The sequence below is a fragment of the Poecile atricapillus genome, chromosome 16 (genome assembly GCF_030490865.1).
Source record: "Poecile atricapillus isolate bPoeAtr1 chromosome 16, bPoeAtr1.hap1, whole genome shotgun sequence".
NCBI lineage: Eukaryota > Metazoa > Chordata > Aves > Passeriformes > Paridae > Poecile > Poecile atricapillus.
In genome coordinates this window covers 377911-397119 of record NC_081264.1, presented here as the reverse complement: position 1 = coordinate 397119, position 19209 = coordinate 377911, and the positions used below count along the sequence as shown (strand labels likewise).

General features: G+C 47.1%; 1 protein-coding gene across 2 annotated transcripts in view; it reads left to right on the top strand.

The window, feature by feature from the left end:
• Positions 1–19209, top strand: part of ADGRD1 (adhesion G protein-coupled receptor D1) — a 118227-nt gene that overhangs the window by 61232 nt on the left and 37786 nt on the right. For both annotated transcript variants that reach the window (XM_058851764.1, XM_058851763.1), the window contains 4 exons: positions 606–679; positions 2591–2714; positions 15256–15359; positions 19058–19169. In XM_058851764.1, the coding sequence (XP_058707747.1) occupies positions 606–679; positions 2591–2714; positions 15256–15359; positions 19058–19169 (414 nt within the window). The remainder of the gene's footprint in view (positions 1–605; positions 680–2590; positions 2715–15255; positions 15360–19057; positions 19170–19209) is intronic.

Below are 19209 nucleotides of genomic sequence, written 5' to 3'. Positions count from 1 at the left end.
AGATTGAGTTAGCTGCTAAAGCTGTTTATGGAAGATAGAAATGATGTCATTATATTGCTGAGGTGTGCTAAAATAAAACCTTGAATTACAGCATTGCTCTTTCAGTTTGAATGTATGTTTAAAATAATTGCTGCTGTGGAAAGAAAATGTCTGGGAGTTGGTCATTGTAACACACATATTTCAGAGTTATTAATCGTAAAATGTGACATTTTTATTACACAGGGAGAACAAACGATGAACAAAATCCAAGGAAGCCAAATACATGCTGAAGAATGATGTCCCAATCCTGCAAAAATTAACTCATGTATTTGTGTTTGTGTGCAGTAATGACCCTGCTTTGCTATTTGCTTAAACAGGACACAGATTTCTCACTCAGAGTGGTACAAGTTCAATCCCAGTGTGTAAAATTAAGAGTGAATACCAGCCTTTGCATGTTTGGAGCTTGTGTTGAAGATATGGGGACTGAACAATTTTGCTGCCAGTTCTGGTGTGTTAATCTATAATAAGTCACTTGAAATTATTGTAGCAATGAGAATGTGAAATAGCTGAATAGTGGAATTTAGTCCTTTTTAAACATTCCTTAGGGTTTATATTTTTTCTTGCAGACACCCAGACAATACAGCCAAGCACTGAATGAAAGTAACAGAGTTCATCTTTACTGTGCATTTCTGGATTACAGGTGCGTTGCATAATTCCAAATCCTTTAACTTGGTTTTATTAAATTACACTCACTTTGTGGTGCTGGGTGTGATCCATATTCCTCCTGCTTCCTTTCATTCATGGAAATAGTTAAAGAAATGGAGCCACTGGCTTATAAAAAACACAACCTGATTGTTTCCTCTCCCCATCACTTGGAGATTTGTTATTTATTCACAGACCCTGCTTAGGGCGGTAATTGGGAACTGGGGACATTTTGGAATCAAAGTTGCAGACTGACCCAAATTGTGCTTTCCTTGTCCCCTGGGTGTGCCCACCTGGGCAGGTGTTTGGATGTTCCAGGGAGGCAAAGCTCCAGCACAGCCTTTGTGTCCCAGCATCACGTGAGATCCGTGTTCCAGAGCTGGGAATTCTGGCCACTGCATGCAATGGATAAACACAACCCTTGACTGAAAATCACAATTAAAGGGAAATAAATATCACCTCAGATCTGACTCAGAAAGTAAAAGTTATGGAAAAGCAGCAGCTTTTTATTTCTTTTTGTTTAGCACTGAATAAATTTAATTTTTTTTAATTTGAAATACGCTGCTCTTAGTGAATTAACTGAGAAAGGATACAAATAGTGACTCTTTAATTTCATGGGGATTAACGGGTTTTGAGCCATAACAGTGTCAGCCCAGTGGATGCAGCGATGCTCTGGGATGCTGTGACCCCTCCTGTGCTCGGGAAGGTCTCGGTTATTGCTTCACCAAAGTTTTCCTTCCCGTGTGTCCGACTGTCCCAGCTGCTGGCAGTCACTCGTTGTGACGAGGGTCACAAATGAGGATAAATTAGAGCAGATTTTAGTGAAGCAAATGAATATTGCTGGGACATTGTTCCTCTTCTCCACTGGGGCCCTGGAGGCTTTGTAAGGATGCAAACTTAGCGTGAAATGTGTCCTTCCAGATGAGCCCCATCGGTGTCAGGATGGTTTTATTCCCTAGTGCACGGTAGTTAATTTGGTTTCTGACCTACAGCAGGCTCTCTGAGAACTCAAAGAGGTCCTGAAGGGCAGAAATATGAGGTAATAACGATGTTTAAAATAAGCACTGAGAGGAGAACAGATCACTCAGTCTGCAGGACTCAGAAAAATCTGAAGAAATGAAGAGTTGCTGTCAGACCGTGGGTGGGTGACCTGCGCTGCCTGAGCCTTCTGTGTCCCCACTGCAGCCCAGGCTGGGAGAGCACCGGAATCCTGGCTTGCCCTGGCTCCCAGAGAAATCAGACTCCTGAGGATCACTGCTGAAAAATGGCACAAAAAGGGCAAAGTGAGAAAGAGAAATCAGACTCCTGAGGATCACTGCTGAAAAATGGCACAAAAAGGGCAAAGTGCATGAGGATCCAGCCCAGAGCCCCATCCTGCCCAGCCATTCCCACCGTGCAGCCAGAGCTGTCCCTTGGGGAGAGGGGCCAGCAGTGCCAGGGATGGTGGCAGGCAGCTGGAGCTGCTCTGGCAGGGTGACAGTGACACTGGAAAGGGCCTGGCAGCACAGGGGACACAGCAGCTGCTGCTGGGGGTTTGCAGTTCTTGACTTCTCTGACACCTCAGCTCCCAGAATGCTGGGAATTCACCAGAATCTGGGTCTGGTGAAATGCCATAAATCAGATGCCAAATGTAAGGAAATGGTTTAGTTATCATCCACTGGCGGTAAAACTGGGCAGAAATCTTTAGAGACCTTCCTGGAGGGCTCTGACCTGTGCCTTGTCCTGGTGAATGTTTTCCTTGCCTATTTCCATGATGGAATTGAGGAGACAGCAGCAGTGTTTGCGGGGTCTGAGATGGCTCCCAGACCCTTCAATCTCCTGTGGGGTACAGTGCCTGTCAAATGAAGCTACAGCAGATGCATTTTGATGTTTGTTTCTGTGTTTGTGCTCTGGTTTTTGTGCTTTACAGCAATGGAACTGGAGTTTGGTCTAGTGAGGGCTGTGTCCGTGACAGTGGGGACCTCAATCACTCCGTGTGCCTCTGCAACCACCTCACCAACTTCGCCATTCTGATGCAAGTGGTGCCTCTGAAGGTGAGAGCAGCAGAGCAGTAGCTCTCTCTGTTAAAAATGAAGCACAAATACATCACTTGAGTCCTCACATCACGTGACTGAAACTGGGTCCATTTATACCCATCTTGGATTTGTTTCTTGCTTCTCTTGTGTTTTCCAGGGAGCTGAGTGAATGCCCCCCCTTTGTGTCAGGCTGAGCACTTGAAGGTGGGGTTGGTTTCCTCAGCTCATCCACTTCTTATCTCACCATTATCATCTTTATTACTTGTACAGCACCCAATGACCCCAGCTGGTTTCCAAGTATAATTTTTCTAGGAACTCTTCAGGCTAATAATAAAACACAGCTTTGCCTCAAGACCTCCTATCCTGTGAGACAGAATTATCTTGGGAGAAATGTGCTGTTATTAACCCTGTTTTAAAGAGCAGCTTTATTACCCAGGATTAAACAGGACAGACACCAATTAAATGCCACTGAAAGATTGGTTGATTCTCCCCTGGGAAAATGTTCTGAAAGGCCCAGCTTTCAACCAAACACATTTAGGATTGTGCTGATTAATGGGATGCTGCAATAAGCTTTTTGCATTATGCAATATTAGTAATTAGAGATCAAAGATATTTCATATAGAGTTCTTTGGAATCAAGTTTTCCTTAAGAGGTCTGAAACACATAGCTAGGAAAGGCTGGATGTGGATGGACCTTCCAGTTCCTCACAGTCCTTTAACAGCTCCATTTTCAATACTTTATCTCTCCTTAAAGTTTTGGGCTGAGGCATTTACATCCACCAGACTTTGTGCAGAATGTTTTTCCATAGCTCTGCTTTCCCCTTCATGAGAAAAGGAGAATCTCATCCCAGATCTTTGTCCAGGACACATCCCTTCAGCTGACCATTTAGGATTATCTTGTGGTACTAATTCTTTTAACTAGTGAAAATGATTGTTATCTTCATTGTGTAATTGGCATGAAGATAAAAGCCAGGCAAAGAGAATTTCTGGCTGTTGAGCTGTGCCAGCAGACTGTGCTCAAGTTAAAAAAACCCAAAACATTTGCTAAATAAATCCTACTGAGCCAACATGACAATTGGAGACTTCTCTCAGGTGTCCTTGGAACCCTCTTCAGTAAATGTTAAAATGCTGTGGATTTTGAGCACGTCCTTGTGTTTGTTCAGCATGTTCAGAAATCCAGGAGCCAGGGTTCAAAGGGCCCATGTAAATCAGCCCTTGGAACACCAGACTGTCAGTGCTCTAAGGAATCCTTGCAGTGATGTTATATCTGATCTTGAACTTTTGTGTATTTTAATGTTCTTTTCACAAATGAAGTGCACAGATAATGTGGAACAAGTAGCAGAGGGTGGGAGGATGCAATTGCCCACGTTTGAACAGCTCTGTTTACACAGCTCTAATGCATCTGTGGCCAAATAAATTAAAATGGATCAAATTTTTTATATGAATACTGCTTTTGACAGAATGTTTATTTTTCTTGAGATTCTAGAAAAAAAAATAGATTCTTACCCAAAGGGCTCTGCTTTTCATAAAAAAAAGGAAATAAGTTATTGGAAATGAACTGCCTGAAAACTGTAGAATTTTTCATCAAAAGCTGTATTTTGGTACCAAAAAAAAAAAGGGAATTAATTTTTCATGGGAATTCTCTGGGTGTTTCATGTTCCCCTTCTCCTGTGGGAAGTGACATTTCCCTTTCTCCCCATGCAGAGAGCAGAGCAGCTCTCAGGGGAGCAGCAGGAGGCACAGCCCCTCTCCAAGGGCACCTGTGCAGCCTTTCCTGCAGCACCCAGGGGCACAGGAACAGCAGGCATGCATGGTTCTGCCAGCCCCTGCAGAAAGGCAGGCCCAGAAAACAATGAAAACATTTAGAGCAGGGTGCTGCTGATGGCAGAACATCCCCAGGGAGAGCCCTTGGAGGAGATGTGTGCGTCCCCAGAGCAGCCCGCTGTGATGTGATGAGCGCTCTCACTCTCCAGCTCCTCTTCACATGGATTTTCTTTCTGCTCACAGGAAAAGGGCCACAGGCTTCCCATTAATGTGGGAACTTAGTGGTCATCAGCTGCTTTAAACAAATAAGTTGCTTGAAGGTAAAGTGGGACTGAAGATGAGCAGAAAGCTGCTGAAGGAAGATGTTCAAGCCTTGATTGCATTTAGGAATGTCCTGGATGTCATTAAGGTCAGCAGGTGATGAGAACTGGGCTGGGAACTCTTTGGCCAGCTCTGCTGAGCTCAGTGAGACTGAGGAGCAAACCCTGGACACTCAGAGCAGACACCAGGAGATTGAGACACCAAGAGTCTCCTTCTGCCAGGGAACCTGGGGTAGGGTGAAGAAATCCCTCACAGGGAACCATCGCTGCAGCAGCACCTTGGGAATTCCTGTCCTGCTCCCTCCTTGAACAGAGCAGAGCTGCAGGATCCTGGGCAGCAATTCCTGTCCTCCCTCCTTGATCCACAGAGCAGAGCTGCAGGATCCTGGGCAGCAATTCCTGTCCTCCCTCCTTGATCCACAGAGCAGAGCTGCAGAATCCTGGGCAGCAATTCCTGTCCTTCTCCCTCCTTGAACAGAGCAGAGCTGCAGGATCCTGGGCAGCAATTCCTGTCCTCCCTCCTTGATCCACAGAGCAGAGCTGCAGAATCCTGGGCAGCAATTCCTGTCCTGATCCCTCCTTGATCCACAGAGCAGAGCTGCAGGATCCTGGGCAGCAATTCCTGTCCTCCATCCTTGAACAGAGCAGAGCTGCAGGATCCTGGGCAGCAATTCCTGTCCTGCTCCCTCCTTGATCCACAGAGCAGAGCTGCAGGATCCCGTGCAGTAATTCCTGCCCTTCTCCATCCTTGATCCACAGAGCAGAGCTGCAGAATCCCGTGCAGCAATTCCTGTTCTTCTCCCTCCTTGATCCACAGAGCAGAGCTGCAGGATCCTGGGCAGCAATTCCTGTCCTTCTCCATCCTTGATCCACAGAGCAGAGCTGCAGGATCCTGGGCAGCAATTCCTGTCCTTCTCCATCCTTGATCCACAGAGCAGAGCTGCAGGATCCCGTGCACAGAGTTGTCCTGTCCTTCTCCCTCCTTGAACAGAGCAGAGCTGCAGGATCCTGGGCAGCAATTCCTGTCCTCCATCCTTGAACAGAGCAGAGCTGCAGAATCCTGGGCAGCAATTCCTGTTCTTCTCCATCCTTGATCCACAGAGCAGAGCTGCAGGATCCCGTGCACAGAGCTGTCCTGCCCTGCCCTGGGGAGCTGAAGGTGCCCAGGCACTGTGCTGGAGAAGGAGAGGAAGAAGCTCTTTATTTTGATGTGTCTGTGCTTGTTCCTGCTGAGGGCCCAGGGGGAGCAGCCCCAGGGCGAGGAGCTGCCTGTGGAGGTCTCTGCTGGATGGACCCTGCTGGGAGCATCCCCTGGATCCCCTGGATCTCCCATCCCCTGGATCCCCTGGACCTCCCATCCCCTGGATCCCCTGGATCCCCTGGATCCCCTGGATCTCCCATCCCCTGGATCTCCCATCCCCTGGATCCCCTGGATTCCCTGGATCCCCTGGATCCCCTGGATCTCCCATCCCCTGGATCCCCTGGATCTCCCATCCCCTGGATCTGGGGATCCCAGCCGTGTCCCCTGTGCTGGACAGGGACAGGAGGGACAGGGACAGGATCTCCTTTCCTGGACATCAGGAACCCAGCCCAGGGAGAGCTGCACCTCAGAGCTGCTCCAGAGCAAATTCAGCCGCTGTTCTTTCATTTTGGGCAGCTTTACCCCCCATCAGCCCTCTGCTCCTGCCAGGAAACTTGCCAGCCCATCTGGCAGATTTTATTTTCATAGTGATCCAACAACTGCAAAGCGTGCCAGGCTATTTGTACCATCTGCCACGTAAATGTCATCTCAGCAAAAGGATGGTGGACACCTGGGGACCCAGGGTTCAAAAATCCCTTTAAAGAGAATCATTTTCTCCCGCAGAAAAATAGAGCTTGAGCTTGGGTCCCCCTCCCCTGGGACACCAGTGCAGAACATGACTGAAATATTTATATCTCCTGGACCATTCTCTTAAATTGTTCTTTTTCCCTGTTTTTCCTCCTGCTGTCTTTTCCAGCTGTGAGAGTATAAAAATGACTCCCATAAAGTTCCCATGTGGATGGACATTTCCAGCTAAGCAATAGTGTTATACAATCTGTGCTAGAAATTGTTTGGGGTTTTGAACACATTTTCTGCATTTCTAAAGCTAGAAATGCCTTTGTTTTTTATCCCATTTGTAGCCTGCTCACAATTCAGAGGAGACCATCAGTCAATACAGTTCAAACAGCTCAGCAATGGGCTTGAAAGCAGACAAGTGTCTATACAGGGAAAATATTTAAAACCGTCTGATCTGGAACTGTAGAAACCACCCAGAGCATTTCTAGGGAGCCCAGGATTTTGAAAAGATTTGGGTATTTATCTGTGAGCTTCTATTTACAAAAAAGAAAGTCATCCCAAATTTCTTTCCTTGGGCAATATATGTGTTTTTATTTTATTTTTCAGTGTTACAGCTGAGTTTTGATAATGTATGGCTGACTGAGAAAAAGGTGCATCAATTTGTGTTTATAAAGGCTGCTTTGAAAAAGTCCTAATATTGCAAAATGCATTAAAAATATGGGAGATAGGTGTGTAATTCATCAGTTTGGAGCATTGCTTCCTAAATCTAATATTGCAGTTATTGAACAAACACTGCACTTTGGGTGCAATAAAACAGCAGTCTGAAATCATCAGCTTTTTTCTTACAATTTTCAGCCAGCTCCATACTCTAATAGGACAATGAAATGGAAATGATGTGGCACTCTCCGATTTCTGCTGCTTTGTAATTTTAATATAATTACTTTTCTCAGCATGCTTTTCATTGCTGGGAGCATTAAAAGAATAATGCCTTAGTCCAGGAATTTTTCTTTTGTGTTGCATATTTAAAAATCGGATAGGCATTGTGATTTTTTTGGTCCTTGTTTATTAGCACTGGCAGTTTGTGTGACTGAAAAGATCTCTACAGACAGTTGAGACAGCCCTCAGCCATCAGATGAGCAAGGATAAATCAGCCTGGGTGTTTATCTCAGCTCTGCTCTGTAAACTTTCTGTGCTCTGTCTCCATCCAGGGCAGTGCTCACTGTCCCTGTGGAGGAGCTGATCTCCCTGACGTGCTCACAGTGATTCTGCATCACATTTCTGTGTCCTCACTGGACCCCTGCTCATCTTCTCTGAAAATGGAGCACAACTCTTGATTTTGAGCTCAGAGCCTCGTTCATTCCTTTGCTGATCCCCCCTGTGCCAGCACAGCTCTGCTGCTCTGGATGGGAGGAAACAGGAGAACTTCTGCTTGTCCCTGATCCCAGGGAATTCAACGGGAAAAGTTGGACTGGTGCTGCAGGATACTAAACCCTGCAAATTCCTTGGAGAATTGTTTGGCAGTCACTGAATTTCACTCAGCAGAGGAGAACAAAAAATGACTTTTTATTTTGGAAAAGCACAAATATTTAAGAGGCTATAATTGTCAAAAGAACTGCTTTGTTTGAGAAGCATGATAGTCTATTTTAATCAGAATACTCACCAAAGGAACATTGACCTCCTTTCCATGGTGGAAATGAAAGCACTGAACCACTTGGCAGCCAGTTCTTGCTGACTAAAGGATTTCCCCATGCAGTATAAAAATGTTATGAGCAGGGCACCTTTATCCATCACTTTTCTCTTTAAATTGAGGCTCTCTGTGCTCTGAATCCTTTAGGAACCAAAGGAAAGCGGAGCTGGACACACTCATTTTTATGGAATTTCACTGGGGTTGGGTATTTATTTATCCTCAACTGCTCTGAAAGATCTGAGAGTCTGGCAATTCTGCATTTCTGTGTCTCTGAGCCTGGTCTGATCCCTCTCGTGGTGCTCTCCAGTTCTGGCTGTTAATGAGGCTGCTCCTGCTGGAACAGAAGGCAGAGAACAGATGCAGCAGCCCTGTGTGGATGGGCAAAGGCAGCTCCTGGAGTCTCACAGGGATAATCTGCTGTGAGTACAGCATTTAACATTTCCTGAGACACTGCAAGCCTTACACTTGAAAGGAAGGCAGAAAAAACCCTGCTCTGTGTTGCACTAACAGATTCAAGAAGAACTTGAAAATATTGTTTTTTCTGGTCCCAAACTTCACGAGAATCTGATTCCCCTTCACAACTTGAGTCCTTCCTCCCTGCCTTGCTTCCCTCCAGCTCCATTTGAAGGAAGAGCTGCTGGGGATTTGTAATGAGCAGAATCCCTGCTGTTCGGTGACACTGTGCCCAGAACTACTTTAAAAAATGATGTGGGCATTTAAAAATACTAATTAATATCTTGGCAGAGATATTTGGAAAATTCTGTCATTTTTGTGTCACACTGAAAAGTTTTAAATAATCACCACCAGGCTGGGCTGGCTGGAGGAAAATGTTCCTTTAAAAGCCCCCTCTGCAGCACTTGGGTGCAGATTGCACAAAGCTGTGGAGTTAATAGAGAAGGGGAATTCAAAAACAATTCTGCTGGAAATGGCTGATAAAGATGATTGCATTGTGAAGCCTGACTCTCAGAGGCCTTTTTTTCTTTAAATTCACAGTATCTGATGCATTGTGGCTTGAGAAAAGAAGTTTGTGCATCAAATTAGGCTTTTCTGTGATTGTACAGTGCCACTAAGCATGGCCCCACCAAAATCAATCCTGTGTTCTCAGGGAGTAGATTGAGCCTCCTGAACTCATCACAGATGTTAATTTAAAAAAAAATGGGATGTTCTGTACCTAACAAAGTGCTTGGCAAGCTGAAGGAAAACAGAGATTTGTATTGTTGTTATTATTATTTAAGATATAAATAAAGGCCTCTCTGGACTGAAATTGAATTTCAGCAGCCTTTCTGGAGGCAATTAAAACCATTAGCTTCATCAGCCAAAGCCAGCGTTTTAATGTCTCTGAGACACTCAGACTGCCAAAGTTAATTATTCATCCTTTTCTTAATTGGATTCAGATTACATTTTAAAGGTACAACTTCAGTAGATTTGACTGAGCCCTGATTGATCCTCCCCCAGGAGGGGTCTCGGGGGAGGATCCAGACTTTGCAGAAGGGTCTCAGGGTGGATTCCAGGGCTGGGCAGCCCCTGGCAGATGAATAAACTGGGAAAAACCTTCACTGCAAGGGTGGGAATGTCCCTGTGAGAGGCAAAGCTGGCCCAAAGGGACAGGAAAATCTCACTCTGATTTTGGGGCAAAATGGCATTTCCAGCAGAGAGCAGGAGCTGCGGTTCCATGGCCTGGAGCAAATGCAAACGTGTCCCGTTCTAGGCTGAAGCAGAGCTTTGTAAATCACAAACCAGAGCTTTGTAAATCACAAACCAGAGCTTTGTAAATCACAAACCAGAGCTTTGTAAAACACAAACCAGAGCTTTGTAAATCACAAACCAGAGCTTGGATCACCAGGGGCTGTTGTGCTCCTGTGTCTGGCCACTCATTAACTTCACATAAATAAGGAGGTTTTCTCTTCTAGACACAAACAATTCTTCTTGTAGAGCCTCTGGATGAGTCTTTCAGCCTGAGTGACCTTTCCCAGCTACTCCAGAGATGAAAAGTACCATCTCATTATAATAATATATTTTTATCTTCCGTGCAGTTATTTATAAACACAGGGGTTAGATGGTTAGTTATCACTCTTTCTTTTTTTTGTTTTTTTTGCTATGAACAACATTATAAATGAGAAATACATCCTTGCAGTCTGAACTGGTGTCTTTCCAGGATTGTATCTCAGGCCACCCGCTTGCTGTGAGTTTCCAAAATAAAATTAATGTTAAATTAATTTTAAAGTAAAATTAAAGTGAAGCAATGCAGTGACTTTTCTCAGGAGGGAGAGCAGGGAAGGACATGGGGCTGTGGTGCCACAGCTGGCTGGGTCTGCTGGAACCCCAGTGCTTGGGCCAGGGCTTGGTCCAGGGAAGGGCTGATACACCCCAGTCTAGAAGGGTGGGAGATTTATATCAGGTAGAAGGTTTTGATTTCACCTTGTCAAAGCTGAAACAGAAACATCTGTCTCTTAGTGCTGCTGACTGTGACACTCACAACCCCATGAGCTCATACCCTGGCTCTTCTGGGTAAAAGAATGACCATATAAACCCAAGGAAGCAAAACATTTGAGAAGAATAATTTAATGTAGACTGGGACAAGTGTGAGAATCAGGCTCATGGGACTACTTCACAGATTGCTCAATGTTTTATTTGCTACTTTCAATGCTTTTTTCTTTAATAATAGCATTATAGCTTGATTAGAGTTTTTGTGCTGATAACAAGGACATGCCAAATTACTGTTTTATATTCCACATCATGCAGGAAGTCTGTAAACTTCCAAGAAGACAAGCTGAGGTAAGGTAAAATCAGCCCTTATCAGAGCATTGCAATTTATTGAAATGGTTTCTTAATTAATGAGGCTCAATACTTTGACAGCCCAGGTATTTCTAACAAACTGCTCCTTGTTGTCCCTTGATATAAGAACCCAGCACATCCAGATGTGCTGACAGCTGGGTTGTGAGAGCTTTGTGGAGCTCTGGTGCCTTTAAATCCGTTCTTTTCCCTCCCTCAGCACAGCCCTGAGGTGAGGCTGCACACCCTGGAAATCATTCCAAGCCTTTTTTGTCCTGTGTTCTTTCCCTGCCGTTCTCCTCCTGCTTTCACCCCCTCCTGCACCCCCAGCCCAGCTGCTCCCCTGGGAACAGCTCCAGTGGCTGCTCCAAACCCAGCCCTGCCCCAGGCTCTGCCCCTGCAGCAGCAGGAGCTGAACTGCCCTGGTGCTGCTGATGTGAGAATTGATTCAGGAGCATCGTTCTTAAAGCCTCATCAGACTTTGGTTGTGTTCACCAGAGCAAGAGCAATTTCCAGCTCACAGATGCAGGGACCTGTGTAGGTTATTTCAGCTTTCAGTGAATCTTCTACATTTTGTTGTAGAAGAGATTTTTTTTTTTCCCTTTTTCATTTCAAAGTAATAGAGGCTCTCTTGTGAGGACTTGATTCACATTTTGTCTTGCCCTGCAGGGGTTTCTGGAGAAAGACTGAACTAAAACCCAGAGAGAGACTTTCTTAGAAACGTGATATCAAAGAAATTAGAGAGGAAAAAATATCTGTGTGATCATCATCTTCTTTTGGATTACTATGGGAAAAAAAGCCAAACAGTTTGATTTTGGGGGATGGAGCACATTTCCCACATGGATATGACTGGGTTTGTTCAGCCTGGAAAAGAGAGGATGTTGCAGCCTGCAACCTCAGGATCTTGTCCAGGGAAGCAGCAGGGTTCTGGGGACCAGCATGAAACACCAACGAGACGGGCTCCCGTTCATGAAACCATTTATTCAGCATGAGAACAAACTCAGGTCCAGAACAGAGAGCCCCGAACAGAGGCACAGCAGGGGTTTTTGAGGGACAGAACCCCCGAGGGTTTACACCTTTGAGGGTGGAGTTCAGGGTCAGGGACCATTAGAAACACAGCAAGGGAGAACCCCCCAGGGACTCAAACCCAATCAGAACTCCTGGGCCGCCCTTCACAAGGGGTTTGGGGTGGAACAATGTTAACTCTTTGCCTCCCTGAGGCCGCTGCAACAAGAGGACTTCAGGCTGACCTAATTGTGACCTTCAGCACCTGAAGGAATCAGAGACAGAGACAAACTGTTTACAAGAGCATGTAGTGCCAGGAAAAGGGGAACAGCTTCAAACTGAGGCAGGGGAGGTTTAGAGTAGATATTGGGAAGAAATCCTTCCCTGTGAGGGGGGTGAGGCCCTGGACAATTCCCAGAGCAGCTGGGGCTGTCCCTGGATCCCTGGCAGTGCCCAAGGCCAGGCTGGACGTTGGGAGCAGCTGGGACAGGGGAAGGTGTCCCTGCCATGGCTGGGCTGGGGCTGCAGGGGCTCTGAGGTCCCCTCCAACACATTCTGGGATTCTGGGATTCTGTGGTGCTGGGATTCTGTGGTTCTGGGAGTCTGGGATTCTGGGATTCTGGGATTCTGGGATTGTGTGGTTCTGGGATTCTGGGATTCTGTGGTTCTGGGATTCTGGGATTCTGTGGTTCTGGGATTCTGTGGTTCTGGGATTCTGGGATTCTGGGATTCTGTGGTTCTGGGATTGTGTGGTTCTGTGATTCTGGGATTCTGTGGTTCTGGGATTCTGGGATTCTGGGATTCTGTGGTTCTGGGATTCTGTGGTTCTGTGATTCTGTGGTTCTGGGATTCTGGGATTCTGGGATTCTGTGGTTCTGGGATTCTGTGGTTCTGTGATTCTGTGGTTCTGTGATTCTGTGGTTCTGGGATTCTGTGGTTCTGGGATTCTGTGGTTCTGGGATTCTGGGATTCTGTGGTTCTGGGATTCTGTGGTTCTGTGATTCTGTGGTTCTGGGATTCTGGGATTCTGGGATTCTGTGATTGATTCTGTGGTTCTGGGATTCTGTGGTTCTGGGATTCTGTAGTTCTGGGATTCTGTGGTTCTGTGATTCTGGGATTGATTCTGTGGTTCTGGGATTCTGTGATTGATTCTGGGATTCTGGGATTCTGTGATTGATTCTGTGGTTCTGGGATTCTGTAGTTCTGGGATTCTGTGGTTCTGTGATTCTGGGATTGATTCTGTGGTTCTGTGATTTTTGCCCATTGCACTGCTTTTCTCCTCAGTATTTTGTGTATTTGTGTGTGATGTGAGGCAGCACCACCCTGCTGAGAGCTCTGCCAGGGCAAACACCACGATAGCCCCCGGTAAACCTGAACCTTCCCTGAGCAGGGAAACTCTCCAGGGAACATTTGCTGGCTGAAGGGCTCTGGGAGTGAAAGCAGTGAAAGAGAGCCTTGAGCTACTGAGAAATACTGATTTCAGAGTGACTTTACATCTGAAAACTTCCTCAGCTCCCCTCCTCCTTCTGTAGAATTGTGAGCCACCTGTAGCCAGGGAAAAGGGTGTCTGCAGGACAAATCAGGAAATAAGGTCCGTGCATTTTGGACATGAATAGACCTGATGAGGAAATCACTTCTCAACTGCTCCATTTACCACACAGATTATTCTATTTCAGGAATAGTCTGTGAATAATGTGAAGTGCACGGCTTCTTTGGGGGATGAGGGACAATAGGATCTCTTTTGTAGGAATTATCTGGAGCTTTTAAGCTGTTCCAGTACACAGAACTCTTTTGTTTCTGTAATTGAGGCTGTCCAGTCAGGGAAAAGAAATGTGTCTTTGGCTGAAAAAGAAAAAATACTCAAGAGCTGCATCATATTTCCTAGGAACAGCAACACCATAGCAACAGTTGTCTCTGGGTGCTGCTGCATCCCTCGGTGGCTCTCACTGCTCCTCTCACTGAACTCAGCACAGCAGAGCTGCCACAGCTGGCAGAGAATTACAGCAAAAATCTCCATACGCCACACACCTTCTCCTCTGGATTTATAACATCACCCAGAACCACATGGCACATCATTGCTCTCCTTTAAAAGGAATTTTAATGGGCAGTTTATTGGTAGAACTGCTTTGGTTTGATAATCTCTAATGAAATACTTCATTTGGGTGGGAAATTTTATTGTGTGTGGAAAATAATAGAAAATCCCAAACATATGTGAAAGGACTAGTTTTTATTAGATAAAGTTACTGTAAAAAAGCTTTGGAAAAGATATCATTTCTTTTCATATATTTTTATAATAAGTACTTTGAGTGCGTTTTCAGCTTGGAATTTAATTAATGGTGAATTGACATTGAAATAGAAACATAGTATTTCAAGCATCAAAATTAAAACTTTTTGATTGACTAATTTTTTTTCCTTCAGTTTATGAGAATGTCAAGTCTATCCAAAACCAAGTCAGGAAAAATGTTTGGAAATTCTTCAAGGATGAGAAAGCTTTTTCCTGCCTAGCTCTGTTCTACTTATTACATATTAATTCTGCCTTGCTCCCTTTGTTGGGTGTGGCTTTTTGTCATTCTTTTATGAGAGCTTGCATGGAAAATTAAAACACACTCTGATTAATTTCAGATGAGTGGCCAAACCTCAGGGTCCCTCTGGCATTGACTCTGTCCAGGTTTTACACAGATCCTGCAGAGCACCGTGGGGTTACAGTTCAAATGTTCAGAAAAATGCAATGACCTGTACAAAAGAAGTCTGTAGATAAAACCAGAGAGGAGAGGAGAGGTTTTCCCTTCTGCTGCTGCTCGGGCTGGGTCCCTGCTGGGCTCTGCTGTGCTGGTGTTTGGGGCAGAACAGGGATGTGGCTGGGTCTGGAGCTGTGTTTGGAGCAGACCAGGGCTGATGCTGGAGCTGGGTTTGGTACAAGCCAAGGCTGATGCTGGGGCTGTGTTTGATACAAGCCAAGGCTGATGCTGGAGCTGGGTTTGGAGCAGAACAGGGATGTGGCTGGAGCTGGGTTTGGTACAAGCCAGGGCTGATGCTGGAGCTGGGGCTGTGTTTGGTACAAACCAGGGCTGAGGCTGGAGCTGGCTCCACGTTTCCCTGGCCCTGGGCTCTGCAGGGCACAGCGAGCAGGGCTGGGCAGCTCTGCAGTGTGAGACAGCCACTAACAGCTCTCGTGTGCCTTTTCCTTTCTGTGCAGCTGCCGAGAGAACACCAGGTGGCCCTGTCCTCCATCACTTACATCGGCTGTGCTCTGTCCATCTTCTGCCTGACGATCACCCTGGTCACATTCGCTGTGCTGTCGTGAGTAATTTTAACTTCACGCCTGCTGAGAGCTGGCACAAAGGCAAGCAGAGCATTTCAGGCCGCTGGGTAGGATCCCTTCAGGTACTCAGGATAAAACAAAGGCTATTAATTCTACAACTTTCCTTAATTAGATTCTGCACGTGTATTTGTAACCCTTGGTTGGTTATTTCTAAATTACTTTCATTTTCTGAAATGGGATGGTTTTTATATAGCAAGCTGTTTCCATCTCATGAGTGATTGTTAGGGGTTTTTTAAGCTGTCCATGCTTTGCCATAGCTCAGGAATCTTGCAGAGGTTTATAGGAGCTCGTGGTGTGGACTGCAGCACAACGTGGGCAGGGACTGCAGGACCCTTCTCCCTCCCCAGATCCTTGTGTTGCTTGGAGCACCCAGACAGCACTCGCTGCTCTCCCTCTCCTGTCTGTAGGGCAGAGGGTTTAGAGAGGAGTGCCCAGTAAGGAAGTCTCAGCCAGCATTGGCTGCCTGGCTTTTGTTTCACACAACTTGTACACAATTACCTCATGTGAGCCACTTTTATGGTCAAGTGTCTGCTGTTCTGCATCAGCCTGCTTTTCTGTGCTGCTGCAGTGGGGTGAAGGGCACTGGAAGCAGAGTGAAATTCACCCCATGGCTCCTGGTTCAAAACCTCTGCATCTCCTGCCCTGTGGAGGGTTCTCTGTGCTGGGAAGGTTTCTGCCCCAGGGTTTCATTCCTGTTTATGTTCCAGCAGTGACAAATGCTTTTCTGGCCCAGCTGGGTTTGGTGCAAACATTTCTGGAAAAAGGCTTTCATAAAGGTTTGTGTCTAAATAACAAACAGAAAACCTGACTAAGGGTGAAGCAACTTGTCCAAGGTTGTGCAGCAAGGAGTGGGGCTCTTGTCTCCTTTCACACACTAAACCATTCCCACTTCAGAGCTCGATTTTTGTTTTCTAAGCCTGAGCATGTATTTTGGACATCCTGTTAAGAGGCCACTTTCTAGGGAAAAGGACTTGTTGAATCTCAGTAAACTGATTGCAATGCTTGTTTTTGTCCAGACCCCACGTTATTTCCAAGTTTTGAGATCTGTGTTGGTCATACTTGGATTAAGAACATAATGTGTGGCAAAATCCACTCTAAATAAGTGCAACATCTGGCATTGTGCTGGTGGCATGTTTAGGCTAAGGGGAATGATCTGCTCCATTTTAGTCTGAGTGCAAAATTGGATGTTGGAGTTTTTAGAAAGGAAAAAGGAGCAAAAGGAGGAGGTGTTGCTGCAGCAGGGCTGGAAACTCCTCAAGGAGCTGGAGGCAAACAGGACTCAGAAGAGAGCTTGGAGCCAGCTGACTGTCACAGGGTTGAGCACACCACCTACACACAGCATCCTTCAAACTGCCAGGTTTAAATCATTTGATTCTCTTGTCACTGGAGAGCAGGGTCTCATTAAGCAGCTGAAGTGGAATTTTGCAGTGTGGTGGTAGATGATGGTGACACAAGTGCAGAAGAATCTGGCAAGTTCTTCTCTACTCCATGTCCTGGCCATGGCAGCCCCTGCCCGGTGAGCCCTGCTCCTCTCCTGGGTGACACTGCCCAGTTTGTGACACATGGAGCTCCTCATTACAAAGCCATGGCCACCAGGCACAGCATCCTTTGAGTTCCTTGTTGGACCTTGGAGCTTCTTGTCATCTCCCTGTTCATTCCCTTCACGTGGAGCAGTGCAGCAGGCAGGGTGCATTGCAACAGGAGCCTGTTATCACCAGGACTGTTTGTTTTTTAAAGAGAACAGAATTAAAGGCAAGGCCTGAGATGTTCAGATCAATGTTTTTGTTTTCTGTTTCTTATTTCTGGATGAGAACAGAAACACGAGGTCAGCAGACTTCCAGGAAAGCCTGTTCTTGTCAGGTTTCCAGCTGGTTTTTGAAAAACCAGAGAAATATGTTCAAATGATGTTGAAACCACAGCCAGGTCCCTGTCGAGACAGGCACTGCCCATCTGTGTATGGAGCTATCATTGCTGCACTCAGAAGTTATATTTGTATAAATCAGAATTGGAACCAATGTCTTTTACATTCCCTTGTTTCCCATACAGGCAAATAGCAACAAAATAAAGGCAGGAACTGTGGCACAGGGTGGGGAGTGGCTGTGCCCTCCTTGGCACCACAGCACCCTGGGGATCAATCCTTTGTTAATGTTCTGTCGCTGCTCCTGGACCCGCTGAGGTGCAGATCCAGCTGCTGCTGCCTCCAGGACAGGCACAGGCAGCGAGGGGAGCAGGCAGCTCCCAGCCCAGGCTGTGCCAGGAGAGCCCCCAGCAGCCCCGGGAGCCCCAGAAGAGGCAGAGGAAGAGGAAGAGGCAGAGGCAGAAGCAGAAGCAGAGGCAGAGGAAGAGGCAGAAGCAGAAGCAGAGGCAGAAGCAGAGGCAGAGGCAGAGGCAGAGGCAGAAGCAGAGGCAGAAGCAGAGGCAGAGGAAGAGGAAGAGGCAGAGGCAGAGGCAGAAGCAGGAGCAGAAGCAGAGGCAGAGGCAGAAGCAGAGGCAGAGGAAGAGGAAGAGGCAGAGGCAGAAGCAGAGGCAGAGGAAGAGGAAGAGGCAGAGGCAGAGGCAGAGGCAGAGGCAGAAGCAGAAGCAGAAGCAGAAGCAGAGGCAGAAGAAGGAGCAGAGGCAGAGGCAGAAGCAGAGGCAGAAGCAGGAGCAGAGGCAGAGGCAGAGGCAGAAGCAGAAGCAGAGGCAGAAGCAGAAGCAGAGGCAGAAGCAGAAGCAGAGGCAGAAGCAGAAGCAGAGGCAGAAGCAGAGGCAGAGGCAGAGGCAGAGGCAGAGGCAGAAGCAGAAGCAGAAGCAGAGGCAGGAGCAGAGGCAGAGGCAGAGGCAGAGGCAGGAGCAGAGGCAGAGGCAGAGGCAGAGGCAGAAGAAGGAGCAGAGGCAGAAGCAGAAGCAGAAGCAGAAGCAGAAGCAGAGGCAGAAGGAGCAGAGGCAGAAGCAGAGGCAGAGGCAGAAGCAGAGGCAGAAGCAGAAGCAGAAGCAGAGGCAGAAGAAGGAGCAGAGGCAGAGGCAGAGGCAGAGGCAGAAGCAGAGGCAGAAGCAGAGGCAGAGGCAGAGGCAGAGGCAGAGGCAGAAGCAGAGGCAGAGGCAGAGGCAGAAGCAGAGGCAGAAGCAGAAGCAGAAGCAGAGGCAGAAGCAGAGGCAGAAGCAGAAGAAGGAGCAGAGGCAGAAGCAGAGGCAGAGGCAGAAGCAGAGGCAGAAGCAGAAGCAGAAGCAGAGGCAGAAGAAGGAGCAGAGGCAGAGGCAGAGGCAGAGGCAGAAGCAGGAGCAGGAGCAGAGGCAGAAGGAGCAGAGGCAGAAGCAGAGGCAGAAGCACAAGCACAAGCACAAGCAGAAGCAGAAGCAGAAGCAGAGGCAGGAGCAGAGGCAGAAGCAGAAGCAGAGGCAGGAGCAGAGGCAGAAGCAGAAGCACAAGCACAAGCACAAGCACAAGCACAAGCAGAAGCAGAGGCAGAAGCAGGAGCAGAAGCAGAGGCAGAGGCAGAAGCAGAAGCAGAGGCAGAAGCAGAAGCAGGAGCAGAAGCAGAGGCAGAGGCAGAAGCAGAGGCAGAAGCACAAGCACAAGCAGAAGCAGAAGCACAAGCACAAGCACAAGCAGAAGCAGAGGCAGGAGAAGGCAGTTCCTGAGCTGGCTGATGAATCAGGGCCAGGTTCAGGCTCTGAGCGTTGCCGTGTCCCGCAGGTCTGTCAGCACCATCCGGAACCAGCGCTATCACATCCACGCCAACCTGTCCTGTGCCGTGCTGCTGGCCCAGCTCCTGCTGCTCACCAGCTTCCAGCTCAGCCCCGCCACGGTACGTCCCAAACCGGGGATGTCCTGGGAACACCCCTGGA